Source organism: Notamacropus eugenii, chromosome 5 (assembly GCF_028372415.1).
Source record: "Notamacropus eugenii isolate mMacEug1 chromosome 5, mMacEug1.pri_v2, whole genome shotgun sequence".
Taxonomy (NCBI): Eukaryota; Metazoa; Chordata; class Mammalia; order Diprotodontia; family Macropodidae; genus Notamacropus; species Notamacropus eugenii.
In genome coordinates, this window is record NC_092876.1 from 427,120,875 (window position 1) to 427,143,751 (window position 22,877).

Here is a 22,877-nt window from a genome sequence, read left to right on the forward strand (position 1 = left end):
CTTGTGATGGGGAGGCACTGTTCCAAACATCGGGCTTTTTCATGCTGCTGTTTTCAGAGCTAGTTCTGGAGTTCTTCTGGTTTTTAATATTTTCAAGGTGGTATAATCTAGGGAGAGGTACAGTCACTGCTCTGGTGTTCTGCACTCCAATCTTCAATCAGGAAGGCCCCCTGCCCCACTGCAGTTGCCAGAGCTATTGCTCCTCTTGGCCCTGGAACTATGACCAGGTCCTCTGTTCTTCTGTGGCCACAAGTATTAATGATCCTCTTGGCCCTATCACTGAATAGGGACCTTGCTCCCTTATGCTCCATTATGAGTTAATGTTCCTCTCTATCATGTACTCAGTGTGAGCACAGGTTCCCCTGTAATCTCTTCCTCACCAGTTATCTGACTCCCTTACCAGCTTTTCTTTCCCCTTACTTGCCCATCTTTATTCTTGTGGTACTTCTCCCATTTTCCATGATTTTTCAGTTTTCACTGTTAGTGGTTCAGCAGACACATCTGTCACTTCCTTCCAGTGCCCATGAATCTAATACACCTGGGCTCGGTGACTTGAATTCATCAAAAGCAGCTCGATGTTCTCATTGTCTCTTTATTTACTTAGGTCTCTATTCCCTGTGAGTCACTTCTGTTCTGTGATTCTCCGTGCAGTGGTCTTTCTCCGTGGTAGACAAAATACAAGTATCAGTGAAGAGTAGATAAGCTCTGCCTTCCTCTTGTCCTTTATCGCTGTCCCATTCACCCCAAGCAAAACCTGTCTTTATCTTCTTTCTCTTCCAGCAAATACATTGTTGTCCTTTAGCATTCCTGATTCTGTTTTCACGAAACTATTCTCATATTCGTGGCCTGTAACCTGCCCGGTTTTAATCTTCTCTATATTTCTTTTCAAAATGTATGTTAATAAGTTTCCTGTGTGTTCATATCTTTAATTTCTTGGCCAAGACTTTATCATCATTGGCAATATTTTGGAGTTTTCTTTTGACAGTGTTATTTGTGCCCACAAGAATCACCAGAGGTGGGTGGTTGTCATCTGTTTTGTTGAGTTCTCTGGTAAGTCTTGAATACTTGTCCTAGAAGGACAACAGACAGTGCCAAAAAGTTTCAACGTCCCTGAGTCAGAATAACCCATCACTGCTACCGTTCTCTTCTTCCTGCAACCTGTACTGGATGACTGCTTGCTAGATAGTTTAATATTGCCTATGTACCTGAACATTATTGCGTCCTCACAAATGCCTGGTGTCTCCTTGTTGAAGATTTAGATGCTAAATTTGACTGATTAAATGCTATAGCTTCTTTTATCACACATGCTATTTATTCATGTGTATGTATGTAACACACATTAGCTCTCAATCTTTTCAGAGACGTGATAATATTTAGGACATGAAAATCTACTAGTATTTGTTGTACTCATGATGTGTGTGTGTGTGTGTATGTATGTATGTATGTGTGTGTGCATGTGTGTACATGGCCTTTGCTAAAGGCTTCTCTAATGCCATGGATCCAGGATCAGTGGAGCACAAATTGTGACAGGTCCTAAACCAGAAAAGCTTTTGGTAAAATCCTAACCATGGATCTCCAGTTGAGCCCTGAGGATCTAGCCCAACTAAGTTTGACAGCTAAGTTTGACTTAGCACCAAAAGTTTCACCCTCTGGTAATGACTTTTTTTTAGCTGTAGCAATCGATATATGAAAACCTGGAGGTATTGTGACTATGTTTTTGGAGGGAGTATTATCAACATGTTCAATTGTATCCATGTATTTATGTATGTGACATCTCTTTCCTTTTCCAATAGGGGCTACCAGATGTGCGATTGGCATATATCCAGTTTGCCCTTTCCTTCTTAATTGCTGGTGATGATAATACCATAGCACGAGTGTTGGAATTGAAAGGTATTTACCTGTTTCTGAGGGAAGGATGTCAATACTTTATGGGGAGAGGAAACGAATTTGAATAGTTTTGGGTAGAAAAAAGAAACTAGGATTACTAGCTCCTATTTCTAAAAGAATAGGGGAAAGTATGTATTGAAGCTTTAGTTAATAGTGTTTGCCAAAGATGCAGTGGTGTCACAGCTTCAGCATCTGGAATGCCGAGAGATGACCTAACAAAGAGTAAACAAATCCCTTTCAGAGGTTGGAAGCACAGGTGTCTCTGTGGCTTTCACAAGTTTCACGAGCACTGAATGCACACCCTTTCTTAGTGCTGGTGTTTAAAAAACTGAAACTCACTTTATTGGGCCGTTCTTCAATGGTGTACTATTTAGGTGATTGCGCTGCTTATTAGAACTAGAAATAAACCTTTTAAAAACCTGCTTTGTGTGAGCTGGATACTATGGTTCCCTTCATTTAAGAATAAGCACAACTTAATCCATGTGAGACTCATTCCCTTTATCCTGACCTGGAGGTTTTAGCCTGGTGGTAGCCCTGTGCTTTCTCTGTCTCACAGACAGGCTTCACCTGCCCGAGCAGCAGGTGGCCCGTTGTCAGGTTCCAGCTTGTTTCTGTCTCTAGTCTTCCCCGTCCTCCACCAGGAACCAGAGCTAAGTTGCAGGGCAAGAGAAGCCTTGAGGTGGAGTTGGATTGTGATGGTGATTTGTGGGTCAGAGAGCTGTTAAACCTGAGGGAGTGTGAAAGGAGGGCACTGGTGTTGTGCTCCTAACAAGAGGCTCCTCTGTGAAGCTCAAGCACAGTTTTTTCCCCCACACCCAAATCCAGCAAAATATAATTTTTTCTTTAAGAAGAGACGTTGCCTTGTTTGTCCTGGTTGTCTGTTCCTGTTTTCTTGAATGCTTTTGTCTAGATCATCACTGTACCAGAAAAAAAATCGTTTTTTAGCTTTCCTTATTTCAGACAGTCTTTAAATTGAGTTTAACCTTTGAAAATTTTATTTTCAGAATTCCTTCCTGTCATTTTTAGCACAGGCTTGAAGGAAGACAGAATTTCTACTATCGATCTTTTGTTGTCCACCTTGAAGACCAAGGTATATCTTAATAGAGAAAATGTTTTCCAAGTGAAGAAAGCAATGTTGTGTTTTCCTGAGTGATGAAATTGTCAACGTTCTGTAGAATATAACTTCACTGATGACCTCATTCGTGAATTTTTAGTTTGTCCTTAAGAGTCGTTCTCAAACTTTTTTCTTTTTCTTTCATTGGGGGTGTCTCTGAACCCCTTTATACTCATAGAATTTGAGCACCTCAAAGAACTTGTTTATGTCGTTTATATGAATATAAGTAGCTTTGCAGTGGGACAGCCAGGTGGAGCAGTGGGTAGAGCGCCACACCTGGAGTCAGGAAGACTCCTCTTTCTCAATGCAAATCTGACCTCAGACACTTAACAGCTGAGTGACTCTGGACAGGTCAGTTAACCCTGTTTGCCTCAGCTTCCTCGTCTGTAGAAGGTGAGCTGGAAAAGGAAACGGCAAACCACTCCAGTATCTTTGCCTAGAAAACCCCAAATGGGGTCATGAAGAGTCAGACTGAAAAATGACTGAAAAACATCTCAGTATTGTCATGAGAAAAGTTTTGATATCGTGGGGCTATACTTTGAGAACCACTGGTCTACATTATAGTTCTGAGTGAGAACTTGGTTTTGTTCATGTACAAATTCTGGGGTACAGGGCTGTAAAAGTTCTAACCCTGGCATGCATGTCCTTTGTGTCCTTACCAGTGGGGCATAATTATTGGTGATAGTTGAGTTAAAAGGGGAAAAAAACCCCAGTAGTCCCTATGAGTTCTAAATTATATAATCATGCTTTGATTTTATAATAAAATGGACATAGTGTGTCTGACAAAAATAGCAGTTTGAACACTTAAATATTGTGCCTTTTAAAAATATTTAATAACTATTTAAAATATATATATATAAAATTTCACATACTTTGTATATTTTGTTTTATTGCTCTCAGGTGGTTCACAATATTGGTGTCACAAAGACTCAGAAAGTTCGTTTCTTTACTGCGTATTTGTTAAATAATGTGGCTTCTCTCTATCGTTGGAATGGAATTGCCGATGTCAGCACAGAAAATGTCAAGGTACAGTAGTAATTTTGGAATTAAAATGGTAGTGTTATCTTTATGTTCTGGAAAACAGAACTGAGTATTACTTCACCTAAAAAATTCCAGCATGTAATAAATTTCTTATGGCTTTTGTATGTTATGTTAATTTCCTTTGAATAGTAATAGGACTAACAGGACTGCAGAAGTAGCCTTCCTTTGGACAAATAATTTCATTCTTGCCCTAGAATGACTTGCCAGTGCATTTTAGTCTTATAGAATTACTTGAAGCTTAGTCCGCTCCCTTTTCTCTCACTCTGTTCTTTTCTAATATGACGGATTTTCATCCACCTTTTTGGAGCTTACTTACTCCCTACTTCTAACTTCTCAACTTGTAGGAATGCAGTTTATTATCTTATCGTTTATTGGTAGGATTGTTAACATTTCTATACTTAAATTGACTAATGGCATATAATATTTTGTTAATTTTTACTTTTCTCATATGTTCTTGAAGTTAAACATAGCCAAAGAAGTGAAAGTTTTAGGTTTCATGTTATTTTGTAGAACTTTTAATTTAAATCTTATGATTTTCAGTCATCTTATTTTCTCTTTACAATAATGACTTGCATGTGTCCTCTTTTAAAAATACTTGGTTGTTCCAAAAACCTGGATGGAAAATGCTGTCCGTGTCCAGAGAAGGGAATGGTAGAGTCTGACGTCGACTGAAGCCTGCTATCTTCACTTGTTGTGGGTTTTTCCCTTTTGTTCTCTTCCTTCTTTCACAGCATGAGGAATGTGGCAATATGTTTTACGTGATTGCACATGTCTAACCTCCATCCTATTGCTTGCCATTTTGGGTGAAGGGAGGGAGAAAAATTTGGAACTCAAAATTTTTCAAAAACTGAATGTTGAAAATTGTATTTACATGTAATTAGAAAAAATAAAATACCATTAAATTTTAAAAAATACTTTGTTGTTTTGGAAAGATTATTTGACTCTCTTGCATGCCTGAAAGTTTAAAGTGCTTAATAAAACATTCCTAAATGTGGAATTTTATTCATAAAAATAAAATAAACTTGATGCGTTAAAGAGGTATTAAGCTTGTTCCAGAACAAAGGTACAAACTTGCCATTTAACAAAAATTCTATCTTAATCATGCCACACTTTGATATAAATCCAAATATTTATATAACTTAGAAATAAATTCTTTTTTTCTATTTTTATCCTCTTCCATTAAACGTTTTGTTTTTTCTCCTTTCTCTTTTTTCTGTTTTTTTTTCCCTTGCTACTTCCTATCTCCCTTATAGCCTACTGAAGAAGCAGCCAAGACCATGGTGAGGGAACTTGTTCACAATTTCCTAATGGACCTTTGCTGTTCTCTGAAACATGGCATTAACTTCTATGATGCATCTCTTGGTACTCTGGGCAGGTAAAATACAATATGGTTGTGTGTACAACGGTCTGTATTTTTTACAAGCCATTGTGTATGTGAAGGTCAACAAATTCAGTTACTCTTTAGTTAATTGAAGAATTTTAGGATTCACAGAGACCTTAGAAATCATCTTGTCTTTCCCCCTTTCGTTCTTTTTTTTCCAGACCGGAAAACTGCCCATAGAGATTTTATTTATTGAGTTCTTGTGGAGGAAAATGTCCAAGGGTAGAGTATAATCTGCAGTAACTTGAACTGGAATCTTATTTGCTCTAAGCCTGAGGCCTAGCTGTGGTCAGCTGAGTCTCATGGGTTTGAGGCAAACTTGGAATACATGTATATTCCCTGGGAACCTGTGTCATTCTTGGAACCAGACATCCCAGGGAGCCGGGGTTAGGTTTTGTGGATTCAGTCTCCTGTTAGATTGAGATTACCCTGGAGGGAAACTCCAAAGGAAGAGCCCAGAAACTACCAAAAAATTACTCAGAGCCCCATTGAGTCTTGGAACTGACCTAAGTGACTTTTCCTGACACCCAGAGACTGGTGGTACAGGCCCTGGATTCAGAGGGCCTAGATTCAAGTCCTGCTCTGATGTTTTTTACTCTGTGTGATCTGGGGGATGCTTCACTTAACCTCTTCGGCCTTAGATTCCTCATCTCTAAAATAAAGGGTTAGTCTAGATTGCTTCTAAGATCCCTTCCAGTGCTAGATCTGGAGCAGGAGCTAGAGGGGGTGCTTTAGGTTCATAGGATCACAAAGGGTCTATGAATAAACCCAGGTTTGATTGGGAGCAGATTCTCCAGTCTAGACTATCGATGAATAAAATAGTAAGTGTTATTGCCATCTCAGAGATTAGCAGCAATTTGCTGGTAAATGTTTAACAACCAGGTTTGTTTTCTTTTGGGGGGGGGTAAGGTGGGGGGAGGTAGTGATTGTATCCATGACATACATTTAAGTTTAATCCGTATTATTAACATTTTCTCCAATAAATTCGTCTATGATTTGTAGCTTTGCTAATTTCCAAGGTGTTAAAGCTCACGCTGAAAATTTAAGAATTGCCTCCTGTGAGTTGGTATGAGCTGGCTTCAGCATAACCCCTTAGGTAAATAAGGAAACAGCTCAAGTGAAGTGACTTAACTTCCCTTTATTGTTTTACTCAGAATCATCATGGCAGGTACATTAACTTTAGAAGTACCTTCCTAATATGGTGATTACACCATCTAATTTAACTTCTTTTCAAAATACTCATTACAAATGAGTTACAAAGGTGCTGCACTTTTAGCTTTTCTGGTTTTATGAGGAGCATGTTAAAAATTGTCATTAAATGTTATAATAAAGTAAAGATGGTGTATATGTACGTATATGTTGTTACCATATAGACACACTACGTATATAAGTATATGTAATATGTATGTATAGACACATGCATATATTTATTAAACTTGATATTCTCCATAGTATCAAAGGGTCATGTAAAATACTAATTTTCAGATCGAATGATAGAAGGGGGGAAAGAAAATCCCTAAAATGTATTGGCTACAGCTTGTCCTACATCTCGTTTTCTGCGCCGTTATCCTCAGTCCTTCTTTTGCTTCTAGTTTTCATCACACTAAGAGTTTTTTTAATTGAAAGTTTGCTTGGTTTAGAATAAGATTGACTTCTTCAAATATTTTTTATCTCTTGATTTAGTCTCAGTATTTCAAAACCTAGATCACGAAATATATTTCATGTGTCGCTAAAGACAGAGTACTCAGAAGCAAGCCGGAGAAGTCAGATACGCTAGGTTGTACCTTACTAAAAACTTCTTAGAAATCGTTTTGGGGAAATGAGATATCTTAGACATTTGACTTATTCCTCTGAAAACTATCTTGTGAGATTAGGGTGGGCTTTTTTTCTCTAGCCTTTTCTCATTTCTCTCTTGGGTTTTTATTTAGAACAAACCATATGTAGAAGAGGTAAAAAAAGAAACTGGAATGGTTTTTTAATGTCTTTGGTGGGGGTGGGGGAGAGGATGAGTAGGAAAACAAGGCAGATCAGATGGAGCAAAATAAGATTTAAAACCTCCCAAAAGAATTGGAGTATTTCATCCTGAAACCTGGAGAAAACCCAATGGTCTAATTTTAATTCCTCCATGATACAGTGTAGTGTTAGTTTAGAATTACCTTTTCCTCAGTCCTACAGAGGAATTGGCATTTATTGTAGTAACCAGTGGTTTTTGGAGTTTTTAAGAAGTTTTACACAGATCTGGTGTTTGGTTTTTTTTTTTTCCTATTTATCAGAGGAGGGAACTTGACCCTCTTGAACTTCTTACTGGGTTTGAAGACAGCAGCAGATGATGACATGGTGGCTGATCTTGTAGTGAACATCCTAAAAGTATGCCCAGACTTACTCACTAAGTACTTTAAGGAGGTGACCTATTCCTTTGTTCCAAGGATGAAGTCGGCTTGGTTAAACAATATCAGGCTGCTAAGGAAGGTAAGGAAAATGACTATGGTTGAAGATGAAGAGTTAAAATTTTCATTTTTGCTTCACGTGTGGTGTGGAACACTGAGAATTTCTGTGTTTGTATATATACACTTCCTTTGTGTTTTCATAATCCAGAATGCGCTCGAGTTGTCCCTCAGCCTTACTTACCAAGCATATGCAACCTGTCAGCACAGAGAACATGCAGGGTGCCCCATCAGTCCTGGGGGCCTGTGATAACTTAAAAAAAATATCATTGGTTGTGGGTATTTTTCTTCCTTCTTTAAATTTTAAAAGCTTAAAACTACACTAATCCTTTTGGGATAACCTGTATAATAATCCTTGAGAATTGTAGACCCTGAAATGATTTACAAGCAGTCAGTAGTGAGTACCATGGGGAATCAAGCACAAGATTAATGGGACATTCCTGGATTACCAGGAACTTCGCGCTGATGTTCTTCATTTTATTTGTAAAAAGGGCCAGCTTGCCAAGAGAAGTTTGCCTTAGGGTCTCCAGTGCTGGTGTCCATGATGATTGGCAGAGGGAGGCAGTGTAGGATGCAGTTCTTAACTTTGGTTTTTGTGAGTTCAACTTCTGAGCCAGAATCAAGCCCCCAACAGTACACGTATCTCTGACAAGTAGATAGGTGAATTAGCTCTGCTTTCACTCTTTCAGTAACTGTCCCATAAAGGTAACTCAGAGTTCTCTTTGTTCTTCCTCCTGTGGTCCTAAGTCTGTCTCTGTATCTTCCATTGTTTGGTCCTTATTTTGTCCTGCAGAACAGCACAGAAAAAATTAATTCCTTAACCTTTAATATTTTAATGATTAATTAATCATAATGGTGCCATCATTCAGTAATGTTGTGTAGAATTAGCCTCAGCATTAATTTTTAGCTCGGGCATTACCTAAGTGTTATTTCTTCTTCTACAGATTTTTGAGGCTCAGCCAGAGATTTCCCCAGCATTTAAAACCAAAGAGTTCATACCGTTGTCTAGATTGCTTTCCATGGTCATGGTGACAACAGTTCCCAGCGTGTGCAACAAAATCATGTTTACTCAGGGATTAAAGGTAAGACAATTTTATTGCTGTCATTTTAGTTCTTGTTTTCCTCTACGTAGATTGTTGTATAACTGTTTTGAGAGTCATATGCTGGTTGTATTTGTGTATATCTGTCAGTTTCATCGTTAGGTTCTTAGGAAGGAAATCTTACTTTGAATGCTCTACTTTACTACATAAACTGTGATGTTCTGTATGTGGGGACTCCTACTCGTACAGGTTGCAGCTTCTCATTTTAGTAGAGTGTTTGATGAGTTGCTGTGTCCATCTCTCTAATCATGAGCCTTTTCAGATTTAGCAAGGTTGGTCTTTGGAGGATAAATCATTCAGTGAGGTAAGTTACATTATAATCATGTTGGCTCCTTTGATTGAGATTGTGGGTTTAAAATTTCTTTTGGTACCTTTCCAGCATATGGTCTGGGAGTTGGTAATGGGAAGAGACAGAAAGAGGTTGTAGGGGCACCAATCAAAAGGGACTTTTGTTCTGTTTGCCAAATAAGTGAAGTTAGGACCCAGACAGTTTGTCCTGTTCTTTGTGGGAGACAGTATTTTATCCTAGGGGCCTGGCATGAAAATATGGTTTAAGGAATTTGTCAGATATCTCCTTTATAGGCATGACTTGGAAGAGCATTTGAAGTTTCTGAAAAAGTTTGCTCTTGTTGGCAGTGTTCACTCTCTTTTAAGATCTTAATTCTGACTGCCTCAGACAGTTAAGATTAATTTTATACCTTAAATATCCACTGCTAAAATTGCAAACAGAAGTGTAGATGGTAGCCTTCCATATATGGATGACCCATTTCTCAGGATTTTTGTCAAGTCATCTTTCAACAGAAATGTCAGTGGCTAGGGGTATTTTTGTACTTTCTGCTTTCTTATAGCTCTTCCTGCGTGCAGTTTAGGGAGGAAGCCTGATCTGACCCATAGGCACAAATGAGAATTCTGCTTTGACCTTCTCATACCTGTCTTTTCCTAACTGGGCTTTAAAAAATTTTTTCGATCCTTTATATATTTGTCATTTCTTTTTTGGAAGCAAGGTGTGTAACAGTTGACTTATTAGCACCTTGCTTCAAGTACTTTGGATTGTGAGTTTAAAGCTTTATTTGATCTTTTGATTTTTCTGCCTTTGATATAATTACAGGGCAAGAATCTTGTGATTAGCTAATGTCTAGTATATACCTCATATATGATAGGATAAAACCTCAGTTAACTGTAATGCTCAGAAAATGGAATCTTATTAATATAACCAGATGACCCTTTTTAATTTAAACTTTGTCGAAAGTATTTTTACCATCTGTTTTCCCATTTTGGTAAGTATGGTATATTTTAAGGATTTGAGAGCCTTGCAGAGACCATCACTTTGAATATCTGTGATTATTGTACAGGACTATTGATAAAGAAAATGTAGTATTTTATGTAGTAGGATGTAGTAGGACATATCTATGAAGTTGTTTTTTAAAATAAATCCCTAATACAAACTTGATGTTTTGACATTTGTGTATTTATCTGTAAGTGGCAGAAAATATTTCTAGTTGGTAGGGTTCTAACTAATAAAGCTTTATTCTCTATGATAAAACACATTGTATCAAGAACATCATTGGCAAGTGGGTAAGCCATGCTAGATGACTCCAGAAAAAGTCTGTCTTGTATCCTGAACTCTTTCACTTGTTTGCCCTTCAAGGGAGAAAAAAAAAATCTCTGATGGGTGACCGAAAGACAGTCCTCTAAAAGGTCCCTGAGTTCTAAATGTCTTACATTCTCCCTTGGGTTCTACTAGTTAGATCCCACCTTGTGAAATTACAGTCTGTCCAACAGTGTATTATGAAGAACTGTTGTTGATTGACCTTTTTCTCCTTCGTTCCTCTCAGCTGGAAAACAAATCAGTAAATCACACAATTTTATCACTTATTTCCACCATTTTGAAGAGAGCATTAAAAAACATTGATCACTGTCTCAATAAGGATGTGTGGCAGGAGTCAAGCATCTACACTGCTGTGATGATGGAGGAGTTTGTGCATCTGTACAGAGAAGCTGTGAGCAAGGTAAGAAAGGAAACAGTGTGGTCCTTTCAAAGGCTGGAAGTAAATAGCAGGTTGCTATGCTGTAGTAGCTGCTACATGTGGTCCTGAGTGAAGAACACCAGAAAACCAGGAGGTAGAAAATCCCAGGGATAAAGGGCCCATAGCGCAGCACAGTAGGAAGTGCAAGACACAGAGCCCCATGGTTGTGATGGGGGCAAGTCACAGCTTCTTCAGTTTCTTTTACCTTCTGCCATTGAATACAAGTGTCCAGATACTTCCAAAGAACAAATAGTAAAAAGAAAAAAAGCTGATGGATTGTATATGAAACCATAAATTTCTATTCATTACAGTTTGTATTTTAAAAGTGATTAATTATAATTATAAAATGACATACTGGTATAATGGATAAAGAGGCACTCTCAGGGCCAGGAAGACCTGGCTTCCAGTCCTACCTCTGACACATAGTGGCTATGACCTTCAGTGCCTCTGAAATTCCCTAAGACTAACGTGTGGAGCAGCTCCTGATCTGCATTGGCAGAGGGAATGTTCTCACTGGAAATTCCTTACACCAGTGAACTTCCAGAGCTGTTCTTAGCATTTCCCTCCTCTGCCATCTTGTTTTGTTCCCTCTGAACTTATTTTCTGTGTATTTATCTGAGTCTTAGTTCTGCTACCCTTAATTATGTGGTTGTAGTCAGTAAATAGATTGTTTTGGTTTTACTTCTTTCACTTTGCATCACTTAATATGTCTTGCCAGTTTTTTGCATTCTTCATATATTTGTCATTTCCTCCAGTGTAATAATACTCCATTGCATTCAGATATCTCAGTTTGTTCTGCTGTTTTCCAGTAATTTGATGCAACTTGTTTCTAGTTTTTAATTATAAATTGTGTTGCTAAAATATACTCAAAAGTCTTTTCCAATGGGTCAGTAATAATGAAGGCAAAGACCTAGGAATGAGTAGGAACACTTTTGTAGCTCTCATGAAATAATTCTATATTGCTTTCCAGTAATCATCACCCAGTATGCATAAATTCATAACTCTGTTAGCAATATAACTTGTGTCATGCTTTAAAGTTATATGCATTATACACCTTTGTTGTGACTGTTGTTCAGTTGGGTTTGATTCTCCATGACCTTTTTTGAGGTTTTCTTGGCAAAGATACTGAAGTGGTTTGCCATTTCCTCCTCCAGATCATTTTACAGATGAGGAAATTGAGACGGACAGGGTAAAGTGACTTGTCCAGGTTCACACAGTTAAGGAGGTATCTGAGGCTGGATTTGAACTCAGGTCTGTCCATCTAGACTTTCTTGTACTCACACAGCTACTAAGTGTCAAAAGCAGAGTGGGAACTTGATCTTGCTGTCCAGCCCTCTACCCCCATGAGCCATACTCCTTCAAAGTGGATCTTCTCTATTACCTGGAGCCAGGAATATCTAGGCCACCTGCCTCAAAAAGTTGTGAATGTTGTAGGGAAGTGCTTTGGAGACCCTTGAGAGCATCATCGCAGTGTGAGCTGTTGGTGTCCTCTGCCCAGGGATTGTGCTAAATAGACTACAGTGTGAGAAGGTGATATGAACACCAAGATCACCTTTTTTCATGTGCACTTAGATGCACAGGTCACCTTTCCTCAGATCACTAGCAGGTTGTGTGCCAGAAGTTCACTTTTAAGTCAGTTTTTAAAAGTTCATAGCCCATTTTCTTGAAGGGACTTAAATATTTTTATTTTCCTGGAGAAGCAATATTATAAAGGATGGTTCAGTACCTTTATAAGCCTTATAGAGGAAAAAGCTCAATGGAAAACTATGCGGATGAAGATGGATTAGGTCCCCAGGAGAACATAGCAGGAAGGGGCTCCTTGTTGGCACTCTGAATTTTTGTCCTCATCTTTTCTCCATTGTGACAAATAAACAAACAGAATTTCTGGGCAAGTAGTAATTTTATTAATTATGGCTAGCAAATAATTAATAAAATGGTTACTGGCTTCCTCTCAAAAATCAAAGACCCCTGCCCCCGGAGAACATTCAGTGCTTAAAAAACCTTTTGGGGGGGTGGTATACCTGAGAGTGGAAATCAACTCAGATTGCTTAACAGTCAATGAAGGTGTGGAATATATTACTGAGGAGGTGGGCAAAAAGTCTTCCAACTCCTGTTGAGAATGTGACTAGATCATGAGACCCAGCCACCTCCAGCAGTCCAAAGAAAAGAATCCATTTCTACCTAGACTGCTCTGGTTGGTTTTCCTGTTTATAAGCTGGATCACCCTAAATTCTGATGGAAGGTCCCAGAGACAGGGACTTATTTTCTAAGGGCTAGATCTTGCCTAGTCTAGATTCTGTTTGTAAGGTCTTCTGGTTGGGTGGGGTCCCACCCAAGATCAAAAACTTGTACCCTGAGCATTTGAGCAATCTCGTCTCTCAGCAGTGTCCTTCAGAGACTGGCTGAGTAACCTGCAGGGTTGGTTTCTGAATGAGGAAATAGAAAGGGAAAAGCTCAACCTTCATAATTGGTTGTGAATATGTAAGAAAAATGATCATTTCTCTCACCGCCCCAGCTACGGTTAGAAGGAAGTATGTTGGTTTAGGGAATACACCATTTGTGTTGACTCCGTTTTCCTTTCCCTGTGTAGCTTTTACCAGATCTGAACAATATTGTATGTGTGTGGCAGTCACTTGGAAAACAAAAATCTAATGAAGAGGATGAGTCAGAAAAGAAAAGTTCACCTGAGGATGAAATGACTGAAACTACAGAAGTAGATCACAAACATGGTGAGTACATGTGTGGATCCTCTAAATACATGCAAATAACTTTCTTTTTGCCATCTGGAAAGTATAGTAGAGTATTGAAAATATTCTTATTAAAAGATTTAATCCAAGTTCTGGGATATTTCTGACTTTTCGAAAATATATACTTTACCTTTTTAAAATTCTTTCTTAAGTTATTTATATTTTCAAAGAATTAGATAAAAGGTAGCTGTTTTCCTCTCTCAAAATTTGACTTGTAAAATACACTCTTGTTTAACATGTATTCACCGTTAACTCATCCTCACTCAACTCATATATTCACTCAGTTGCCAATCTTGCCATTTTTATATTTGCAATTCCTTATATATAGATCATTTTCTTAATATTCAGTAGCTTCCACCTTGATTCGGGTCCTCATCCCTTCTCATCTGGACTATTTCAGTAGCCTCTTAGTTGGTCTTTCTACTGTAAACTTCTCTCCAATCCCTCTCTCACATAAACACTAAAGTGGTTTTCTAAAGCTCATGTCTGATTATGTCAACCCTTTCTCTTTTCCCCCCTCTGTCCTGCCCCCAAGCACACACATTAAAGTATAGTGGCTCCCTATTATGATAGGGATTAGGATAAAAAATAATTCTTCTCTTTGACATTTAAATATCCTTACTACCTGGGCCCTTCTTACTTTTCCAGTGTTCTTGTGTGTTTTTTCTCTTCCATAAGCTCTGCAGTTCAGCCATATGGGTCTTCCACACCCAATGTATTCCATTCCCATCTCCATGCATTTCTACTCTCTTTTCCCCAATACCTGGAAAGGGAATACCCTTTCCTCTATTGTTATTTATTATAGCCTTCCTTCAAGACCCATTTCCAGCTCTACCCCCTTCATGAAGCCTTTCCTGATTCCCCTCAATTGCTATTGTCTTCTCCCCTCAAAACTCCCATAATTCCTTGTTTACATAATTACATATGTATATGTTACTTGCCTCATTAAAATGCAAGTTCTTTGAGGATACGGTCTGTTTCACTTCTGTCTCTGTACCCTCAGCAGTACCTGGCCTGTAGTAGGTAAGCATTTAATAAATGCTTTTTGATCAATATACTATGATGGCTTTGTTGACCCATCTGCTACCCTACAAGTCTGCTCCGTGCTCAGCACAGCACAGTGTGACTGTCCACAGCTGTATTCTGAGCCAAATTCAGTGCTGGTTGCTGTTTTATGTCTTTTTTTTAACACAGCATAGTTTTATCTAGTTGATCATGCAACTTGTTTTAATTAATATTTGAAAACTTTTTTCTCTCTAGGTTCTCTCTAGGTCTTCTTAGCAACATTATAGAAGTGAATGTAAATATTTTCTTAGTATTAGAATTAACATGATTGCTAAGGTGTAAATGATTAAGAGGAAAAAAAATGACTGTATTCTCTAATTTATCTTGGTCTTATTTGACTTAGATGATGCAGAAACAACTCTTTTGAAGGCTATTTTACTTCAAGTCATTTGTCATTACCAGATGGTGGTTCCTCATGTTGTCATTCAATGTACATTTGACTTCAGCAAACTTCTAAAAGGTATTTCTGAGATGATTACAATCATTTGTCAATTATCTCTGCCACTGGCTTTGATCAGTACTGCAAATATTCCAAAATAGTAGGCAAACTTTCTTGAGATACTTCGGTGTAAATTATGTTTCTTTTTTCTAACAAGTTTATCTTCCTGACTGTATTTGCCTACTTCAATATTAAAATGTATGTCTTCCTTTCCATATAATAATTGGTTATTGGTATCATAGAAATGTTCCTGGGAGTGGTTGAGATACATGCCATGAATAGTACATGGGCTGGATCTACAGAAATGGACTGAAAGCCCTCCATGGGTTTACCTGAGGACCAGGCTAGCTTATTCAGTATGTTTCATTATAAGAAGATTGGCTACCTGCTGATATATTTTGTTCTTTTCAGTCGTAGCAGTTCACAAAAATGACCAAAAAAATGCAGATTTGTTTTATTCCCATGAAACTGCATTCCTCTTTTGTCGTGATCGTGGCAGAAAGGGAGTGAATGGTCATCAGCATCTTAAGCCATCTACAAGTATTAATTTAACTTCTGGTGCACTTAACCTGTGATCTTTTTCTAATGACCAAGTTGGCAAAATACTGGAGGAACTGAACCGTGTACCCTAAGTGTACAAGAAACCAGTAGGCCTAAAAAAGTGTCAGGTAAATGATTGATGACTTTTGGGTTTCTCCTCAAAGTTAGAGGACTTGATTCCTTCACGTACTGAGAAGCAAACAGATCTATATCAAACAGATGTTATTGTTGGATACTAGATCCTCTTTTTGCCTCATAGCATACATGATGCAAGCAACAAGAACACTGCAAAGGTGACTACTGGTTATTCACCACCATTCATTGTAATGTATGAAGTAGAGAGCTTTTAGAAAACCTTGACAAGATCTCATTCCCTACAGTCAACACATACTTTGATATTTGATGTTTTATTTGTGAAAGTCATAGGGGAGGATGGGAAAAAGCTAGTTTGGAAAATATGTTTCACTGTGAAGGCTGGTGGCTTTAGGAAGATTACTTTGACAACAGAGTGGAGGGTGGTCTAGAGTAGATCTGTGGCAGGGAGACCAGCCAGTAGGCTGTTGAAATGGTCTAGGCATGAGATGATAAGGGCATGTACCATCCCACTCCAAAATATTTCTAAATACATTGTGGCATGATTATTAAGTGTTCAGGGTTAATTGGAAGGTAGCTAATTGAAAAAAGGCTAAGATCAGGCAGACCAATTAGAATAGTTCAGGCATGAGGTGATAAGGTACTACTATAGTGGTAGTTTGGGGAATAGTCTGCAAAGGACAAAGACAAGAGTCACTTGGAAAGAAGAATAGGACTTGGTGAGTGGTTGAATGTAGGGAGTGAAATAGAATTACTATAGGAATCAAAGATGCTATCATATAATATTGTTTGCTCAGCTTCCTTTTCTATTCTGAAAACCAAGCCTACTTTCTGGTTCATCTAATTGTGGGAATTTGATCCAGCAACAGCAATTACCATAGGAAATTTCTAACTTATAGTTATTCCCCCAAGACTCATTCATTGTTTTCACTTCAAACTCTAGGTATCATTTCAGAAGAGGGATTTCAAGAGGAAGTTCCTCCTGTTCTTCAATACTATATTCTGAAGGTGGCCCTGGAATTACCTGCCAGCAAATTTGCATGGTTAAAAGGACAGGTGGGACAACTATTTTTTTGTTAGTCATACAACTTCAGAACCTGAGATTGATATGTAATTACCAAAAATCTTATGTAGGTCCCAACTGGAGGTGTTTTTAGCAGAATCATGAATTATTACAAGAGTAGGGGTTGAAGAAAAATGTTGGTTGAGGTTGAAGAAAATTGGATTAGCCATGTCTTTTAGAAGTTCATGTCCAGATCTGGAACAAGAAGAACCAACTTGTGTGTTTAATGACAACATCAGCCATGAAATTTATCTTCAGACATTTGCCTGTAAGTTCAAGGAGTTTGTAATATAATTAAACAAAAAATTGGACATGGACATTTCTTCCATATTTTTATTGATCCATAATCTCATTGGTGTGTTTTCTCACGATTTACTGAAATGGCATATCATTCATCTCTGTCATCCAATATGACTCTTGAGCTTGCTCTCCCATAAAGCTCCTACGGAGGGAGGATCTTCCTCTAGATTTTGTGACATTGTATGGAGTAGTGGAGCATATGGGCTGTCTGTCATCTGTTTATCCATCAGTCTCACTGCCGGACCAGAATACCACCTTTTCTAGCTTTACACATCTTTGATATTATATTTTATGATCTTTTCGCATAATTTTTCACTGGTAATGTCCAGTTTGCTCACAGCTACTGTGTACCTGTCTGTTACCCTTTGAGTCATCTGTAATTTGATTCTTCAGAGACTGGTGTTTCATGACATCTCTGTAACCAGCTGTAATATGAGGTAAAACTTGGTAAGCACAAAGGAGAGGGCTGTGCAAAATTCTTTGAGAAGCCTGAGGAGAGACAGTTCACTTCAGGCTTGGGGATCAGGGAAGCCTTTATGGGGATGGAGTCACTTCCATTGGAACTTGAAAGAAGGTGTCAACAGGTAGAGATGATGATGAGGAAGAAATGAGTTCATTCTGGCCATGGAGGCTAGCAGGAGCAAAGGTGTAGAGAGAGAGAGAGAAGGCAGATTGAGGACAGATAAATGAGTTGTCCAGTTTGTATGTACAGAGTACATGAAAGGGCATCCCATGAGAGAAGGCTAGAATGATAGGTTGGAGCCATAGTGTCAGTAAGATTATGGGCACTTTTGGATGTAGAGGTAGACTTTTTCTAGTTTAACTCCCTTATTTTGTAGTTGAGGACACTGACAGTATGACTTGCTGGGTCACATGGGTAATAAGTAGCAACTCCAGGATGCTAACCCAGGTCCTCTGACTCCAGATTTATTACTTTTTCCTCTGTACCATATAGAGGTTGTTGAATGTCAAAATTACAAGTTTATGCTTTATTCAGCAGGCAGTAGGAAATCCCTAAGAATGCTATGGAAAACAAATTTGATTTTGACATAGTAATGCAGTAATGTCTCTTCATCAGAATCAAGAACATGGAAGTTGATATTAGATAAATTATTTTTTAAGTAATCTCAAGAAATAATTGAGGATGGTATGGTATTTTACTCCTAAGTGTACTGATTTAACAGGGTTTAACTTCCTGAGGCTTACCTTCATTATTGGAGAACTCATATAACAGGAATATCAAACCATAGGAAGTTGCTAGACCTGGAAAAATGACATACTTGATGATTTCCTTAGAAGAATTCACATAATTAGGAAGACCTCCTTGTGCTTAGAGATAATTTGTTTTACTTTCTCTTCTGTATTTCTGATGGAACCGTTTGTTTATAGTTCATATTGGACTGTTTACTTTCATTGGCAAAGCATGCTTTGTAACTTTGAATGTATAATGTGCCTTCTTTAATAAGGACCTACATCTAGATTCTGTTTTTTTCTTTTTTTTCCCCACTTAATAATATTTTATTTTTTTCAATTACATGCAAAGGTAGTTTTCAACATTCACTTTTACAAGATTTTGAGTTCCAATGTTTTTCTCCCTCCCTCCTCTCCCCCACCCCAAGACAACATGCAGTCTGACATAGGCTATACCTGTAAAATCATATTAAACATTTCCACATTAGGCATGTTGTGAGAGAAGAATCAGAACAAAAGGGAAAAACCAGGAGAAGGAAAAGAAATAGAAAATAGTATGCTTTGATCTGCATTCAGACTCCATAGTACTTTCTCTGGATGTGGTTAACATTTTCCATCATGAGTCCCTTGGAATTATCTTAGATCATTGTATTGCTGAGAAGAGCCAAGTCCATCTAAGGTGACCATCACACAATGTGGCTTTTACTGTGTACGATGTTCTCCTGGTTCTGTCACTTCACTTAGCATCCTTCCTCCTACATCCAGGTCATCCTATATGAAGCTTCCAGTTGAGTACTAGTACTTCTTTTAAAAAGTTATGTTATCAGTTAACAAATTTGTTTGCTCTCTCTTCCCTCCCTTCTGTCGCTCTCCCTTGAGAAATAAAGAAAAATAAAACCTTAGTAATAACTATACACAAATTCCTTCATTGGCTCTGTCTTTCTCCATCACCTCTCTGACAGGAAATGGCTAGCATGTTTGTGATGAGCTCTCCGGAATGCTGGCTACTTGCTGCTTTGATCAGTTGTTTCAGTGTCGTTACTGTATGTTGTTCTCCTCGTTCTGCTCACTGCACTTTGTATTTGTTCCTGCTGGTCTTCACGGCGGCCCTGAATCTGTTGCTTTAGCATTTCTTACATTCCTTACATTATTCAGCACCCTCTTAGTTCATGTGTACACACATATATGTGTGTGCGTGTGTATGCCTGTGTGGGTGGGTATGCATTCACATACACACATGTACACGTCTATACAAGCTAATACGTATATACATACACATGATACATAACATGTAGATTTTGTACATGTTATAACATGCAGTACTGTATGTTATGTTTTTATGTTCATGTATGTTTTTTTGTACTGATCTTTTTTTTCTTTGATCACTTTGGGGTATAAGTTAGTGTTGTAATTGTGTGTTAGTAAGTTAGTACAAGTATAATAGTGATACCATGGGGTGCGATGGACGTGCACAGTTTAGGGGCTTTCTTAGTGTCGTTTCAAATTGCTTTCCAGCATGGCCAGACCAGTGTACAGCTCTGCCATTGGTTCATAAATGCCCCTCCCTCCCTCCCTTCCTTCCTTCCTTCCCTCCTTCCCTCTCTCCCTTCCTCCCTCCCTCCCTCCCTTCCTTCCTTCATCCAGTAAGTGTCTGAGGCCACAGTGCACTGTCCACTGCACCACCTAACTGTCCTAATGTTTATGCTCTCCCACAACCCATCCAGCTTTTTTCTTTTTCCTTTTTATTCACTTTGCCAATGTGGTAGGGTTAGACGGAGCCTCAGAGTTGCTTTAATTTTCATTTCTCTGATTGTTAATTATTTAGAATCAAGTGAATAAACATTTATTAAGTGCTTATTTATATGCCAGGCACTACACTAAGCACTAGCGGTACCAAGAAGGGCAAAAATGGTCTCTGTCTTCAAGGTATTCAAAACTTCTTGGTGGTGACAACGTGCAGACAACTATGTACATTTGGTTATATTTGAGATAAATTCACCTTATGGCCATAAGGCACTAGCATCAGCAGGAGCTGAGAAAGGCTTCTTTTAGAAGATGGGGTTTTAGCTGAGACTTGGAGAAAACAGAGGCAGAGATAAGGAGGGAGAGCATTCCAGACAAGGAGGACAGCCCCTGGAAATGCTGTGAGTTGGGAGATAGAGGATCTTGTCTTGTGTGAGTAACAGCATGGAGGGGAGGGTATATTGAGTTTAAAATCTGTCTATGGGACATTCAGTTTAAGATATACACTGGGCATTTGGAAATGTAAAACTGGGGGGTTAGATTAGAGGTTAGAGCTGGACAGATAGATCTTAGAATCATCTACATTGAGATGATGATTTAACCATTGGGAGCTAATGAAACCACCAAGTGAAATTGTATAGAGGGAGAAGAGGACCTGGGACAGAGCCTTGTCATTCACCCACCTTCAACAGGCATGACCTCAATGAAGATCCAGCTTAGGAGACTGAGCAGTTAGACCAGTAGGAGCACCAGGCGAGAGCAGCATGAAAACCTGGGGAGAGGGACAGCGTCAGAGGCAGCAGAGGTCAGGAAGGACGAGCATTGAGAAAAGGCCAATTTGACAGTGAAGAGATCATTGGTAACTTTGGAGAGAGCACCTTTAATTGAATGATACGGTCAGAAGCTGGATTCCAGAGAATAAAGAAGATAATGGGAGGAAAGGAAGTCGCATTAATTGGAGACAGTCTTCTCATGATGTTCAACCATGAAAGGGAGGATTGATATAGGATAGTGGGGATAAATGGATCCGTTTTTGTCAAATAGTGGGTTCTTACCCTCGTATCTGAGGACTTTGCTCTTTTGCTTCTGTGTATTGAGGATCTAATCTAATCCACTGGTAAATCTATATCTTATTCCCTAATACCAGGTTGTTTTGATTACTACTGATTTGTAGTTTATAGTTTGAAATACGTTAGTGTTAAACCCTCTTCTTTCCCACTTTTTTTATTATTCCTCTTGAGATTCTTGATTTTTTATGCTTCCAAATGGATTTTTTTTTAGTTCTATTAAGTGATCCTTTTTATATTTTTATTCATATTACCCTGAATAAATAATCAATTTAGTTAGTATTGTCATCGTTATTCTTTAGGCTTGATTTATTAGCAGAATTCTTGAGTCCTCTTCTTGAGTCCTCTTCATCTCAGGTCCTTTTGGACCTGCTTCCTCTCTGGCTCTTTTCATCCTTTAGCTCTTGCCTTTCTTTTCCTTTTCTTTCCTTTTAAATTCTACAACCCTTCCAAATTTGACCTTTCCTTCCAACTTCATTCTCTATCTTTCCCAGTTCCAGAGCTCTCCAAATCACCTTCCCAGTTTTCTTCAGCTCAGGCCTTCTAGTTCTTCCTGTGGAAGTGTAGCTGTAATGAATCAATCACAAATCAGTACATCAGAGGGAACCCTTGGCTCTGTCGATTGGTTTCCTTGCCCTCTATTATCCAGTGTTACTCGCCTCCTCACTTTGCTGGCAGAACTTTCTTCATCTTTACGTTTTGAAGTGTTGCTTCCTCATTAATGAAAACTACAGTGAACATCAAGTTAAAAATGCAGGCTTGACAAGGTTTTGTTTTGGTTTTTTTCGTGAATCAGGAATGTACGATGCTTCTCTTTCATGAGCAGTGTTAGCTTCTAGGTTATTTCAAAAGGAGGAAATTGTACCTAAAATATTATGTCCCCTGTTCCTTTAGGAAAGTCTGAGTGGTGGAGAAAGATCTGTGTTTTATTTGCTGATGAAAATGTTTGTGACGAGTAAAAACTCACAGCTCAAAGCATCAACTAAACGATTGATTATGAAGGTGAGCATTTCCCACTGTTTTATTTGAGATATTTGTATTTCATCATGTTTTGGCACTAGATGTTAAAGCTTCTGTTGCCTTTAAAGGTGAACTTAAAGATAAGTTTTTCTGCTGCATATCTCAGTTTTAGCTGAGCTACTCTTGTTAGGGACTATGTAACGATTCATAGGAGGACTCTCCTGTATCCCAGGAACACCCAGGTCTTTGATCAAGGCAGTCAATTAAGGTGCTTTCATCTTTTGTGAAAGACATCGTGGAATAGTGGATGGATTCTGGTCTTGGAGTCATAAAGTCTGGATTCAAACTCTGCCTTTGACTTTTACTTGCTGGGTGATTCTGGGCAGATCATTTTACCTCTGTGGCTCCCTAGAACTTATCTACTAAGACACAGGTCGATTGCAGTTTGCATTGGTGGAAGAAATTTCAATACTGGGACTTCCTTATGCTTACAGACTTGCAGATCCTTCCTTTATGCCTTATTCCCTGTGACACACTTTCTGTAAGTCGTCATAATAATTGTCATTTACGTAGCGCTTTAAGCAGAGGTGTGATTGTAAATGTTCAACAACCATTGCTCTGGGAAGAAAAGGATACATGATACACTTTGATATTTAATCTCTGTTTCTGACACTT

At 38.4% G+C, this 22,877-nt stretch overlaps 1 protein-coding gene across 1 annotated transcript in view; it reads left to right on the top strand.

The window, feature by feature from the left end:
- URB1 (URB1 ribosome biogenesis homolog) overlaps positions 1-22,877 on the top strand; it is a 100,153-nt gene that overhangs the window by 16,508 nt on the left and 60,768 nt on the right. Inside the window, exons 5-15 of the mRNA XM_072615084.1 lie at positions 1,794-1,890; positions 2,892-2,977; positions 3,902-4,027; positions 5,296-5,417; positions 7,697-7,892; positions 8,812-8,949; positions 10,803-10,976; positions 13,585-13,723; positions 15,150-15,266; positions 16,822-16,934; positions 22,137-22,244. Of these exons, the coding sequence (XP_072471185.1) occupies positions 1,794-1,890; positions 2,892-2,977; positions 3,902-4,027; positions 5,296-5,417; positions 7,697-7,892; positions 8,812-8,949; positions 10,803-10,976; positions 13,585-13,723; positions 15,150-15,266; positions 16,822-16,934; positions 22,137-22,244 (1,416 nt within the window). The remainder of the gene's footprint in view (positions 1-1,793; positions 1,891-2,891; positions 2,978-3,901; positions 4,028-5,295; positions 5,418-7,696; positions 7,893-8,811; positions 8,950-10,802; positions 10,977-13,584; positions 13,724-15,149; positions 15,267-16,821; positions 16,935-22,136; positions 22,245-22,877) is intronic.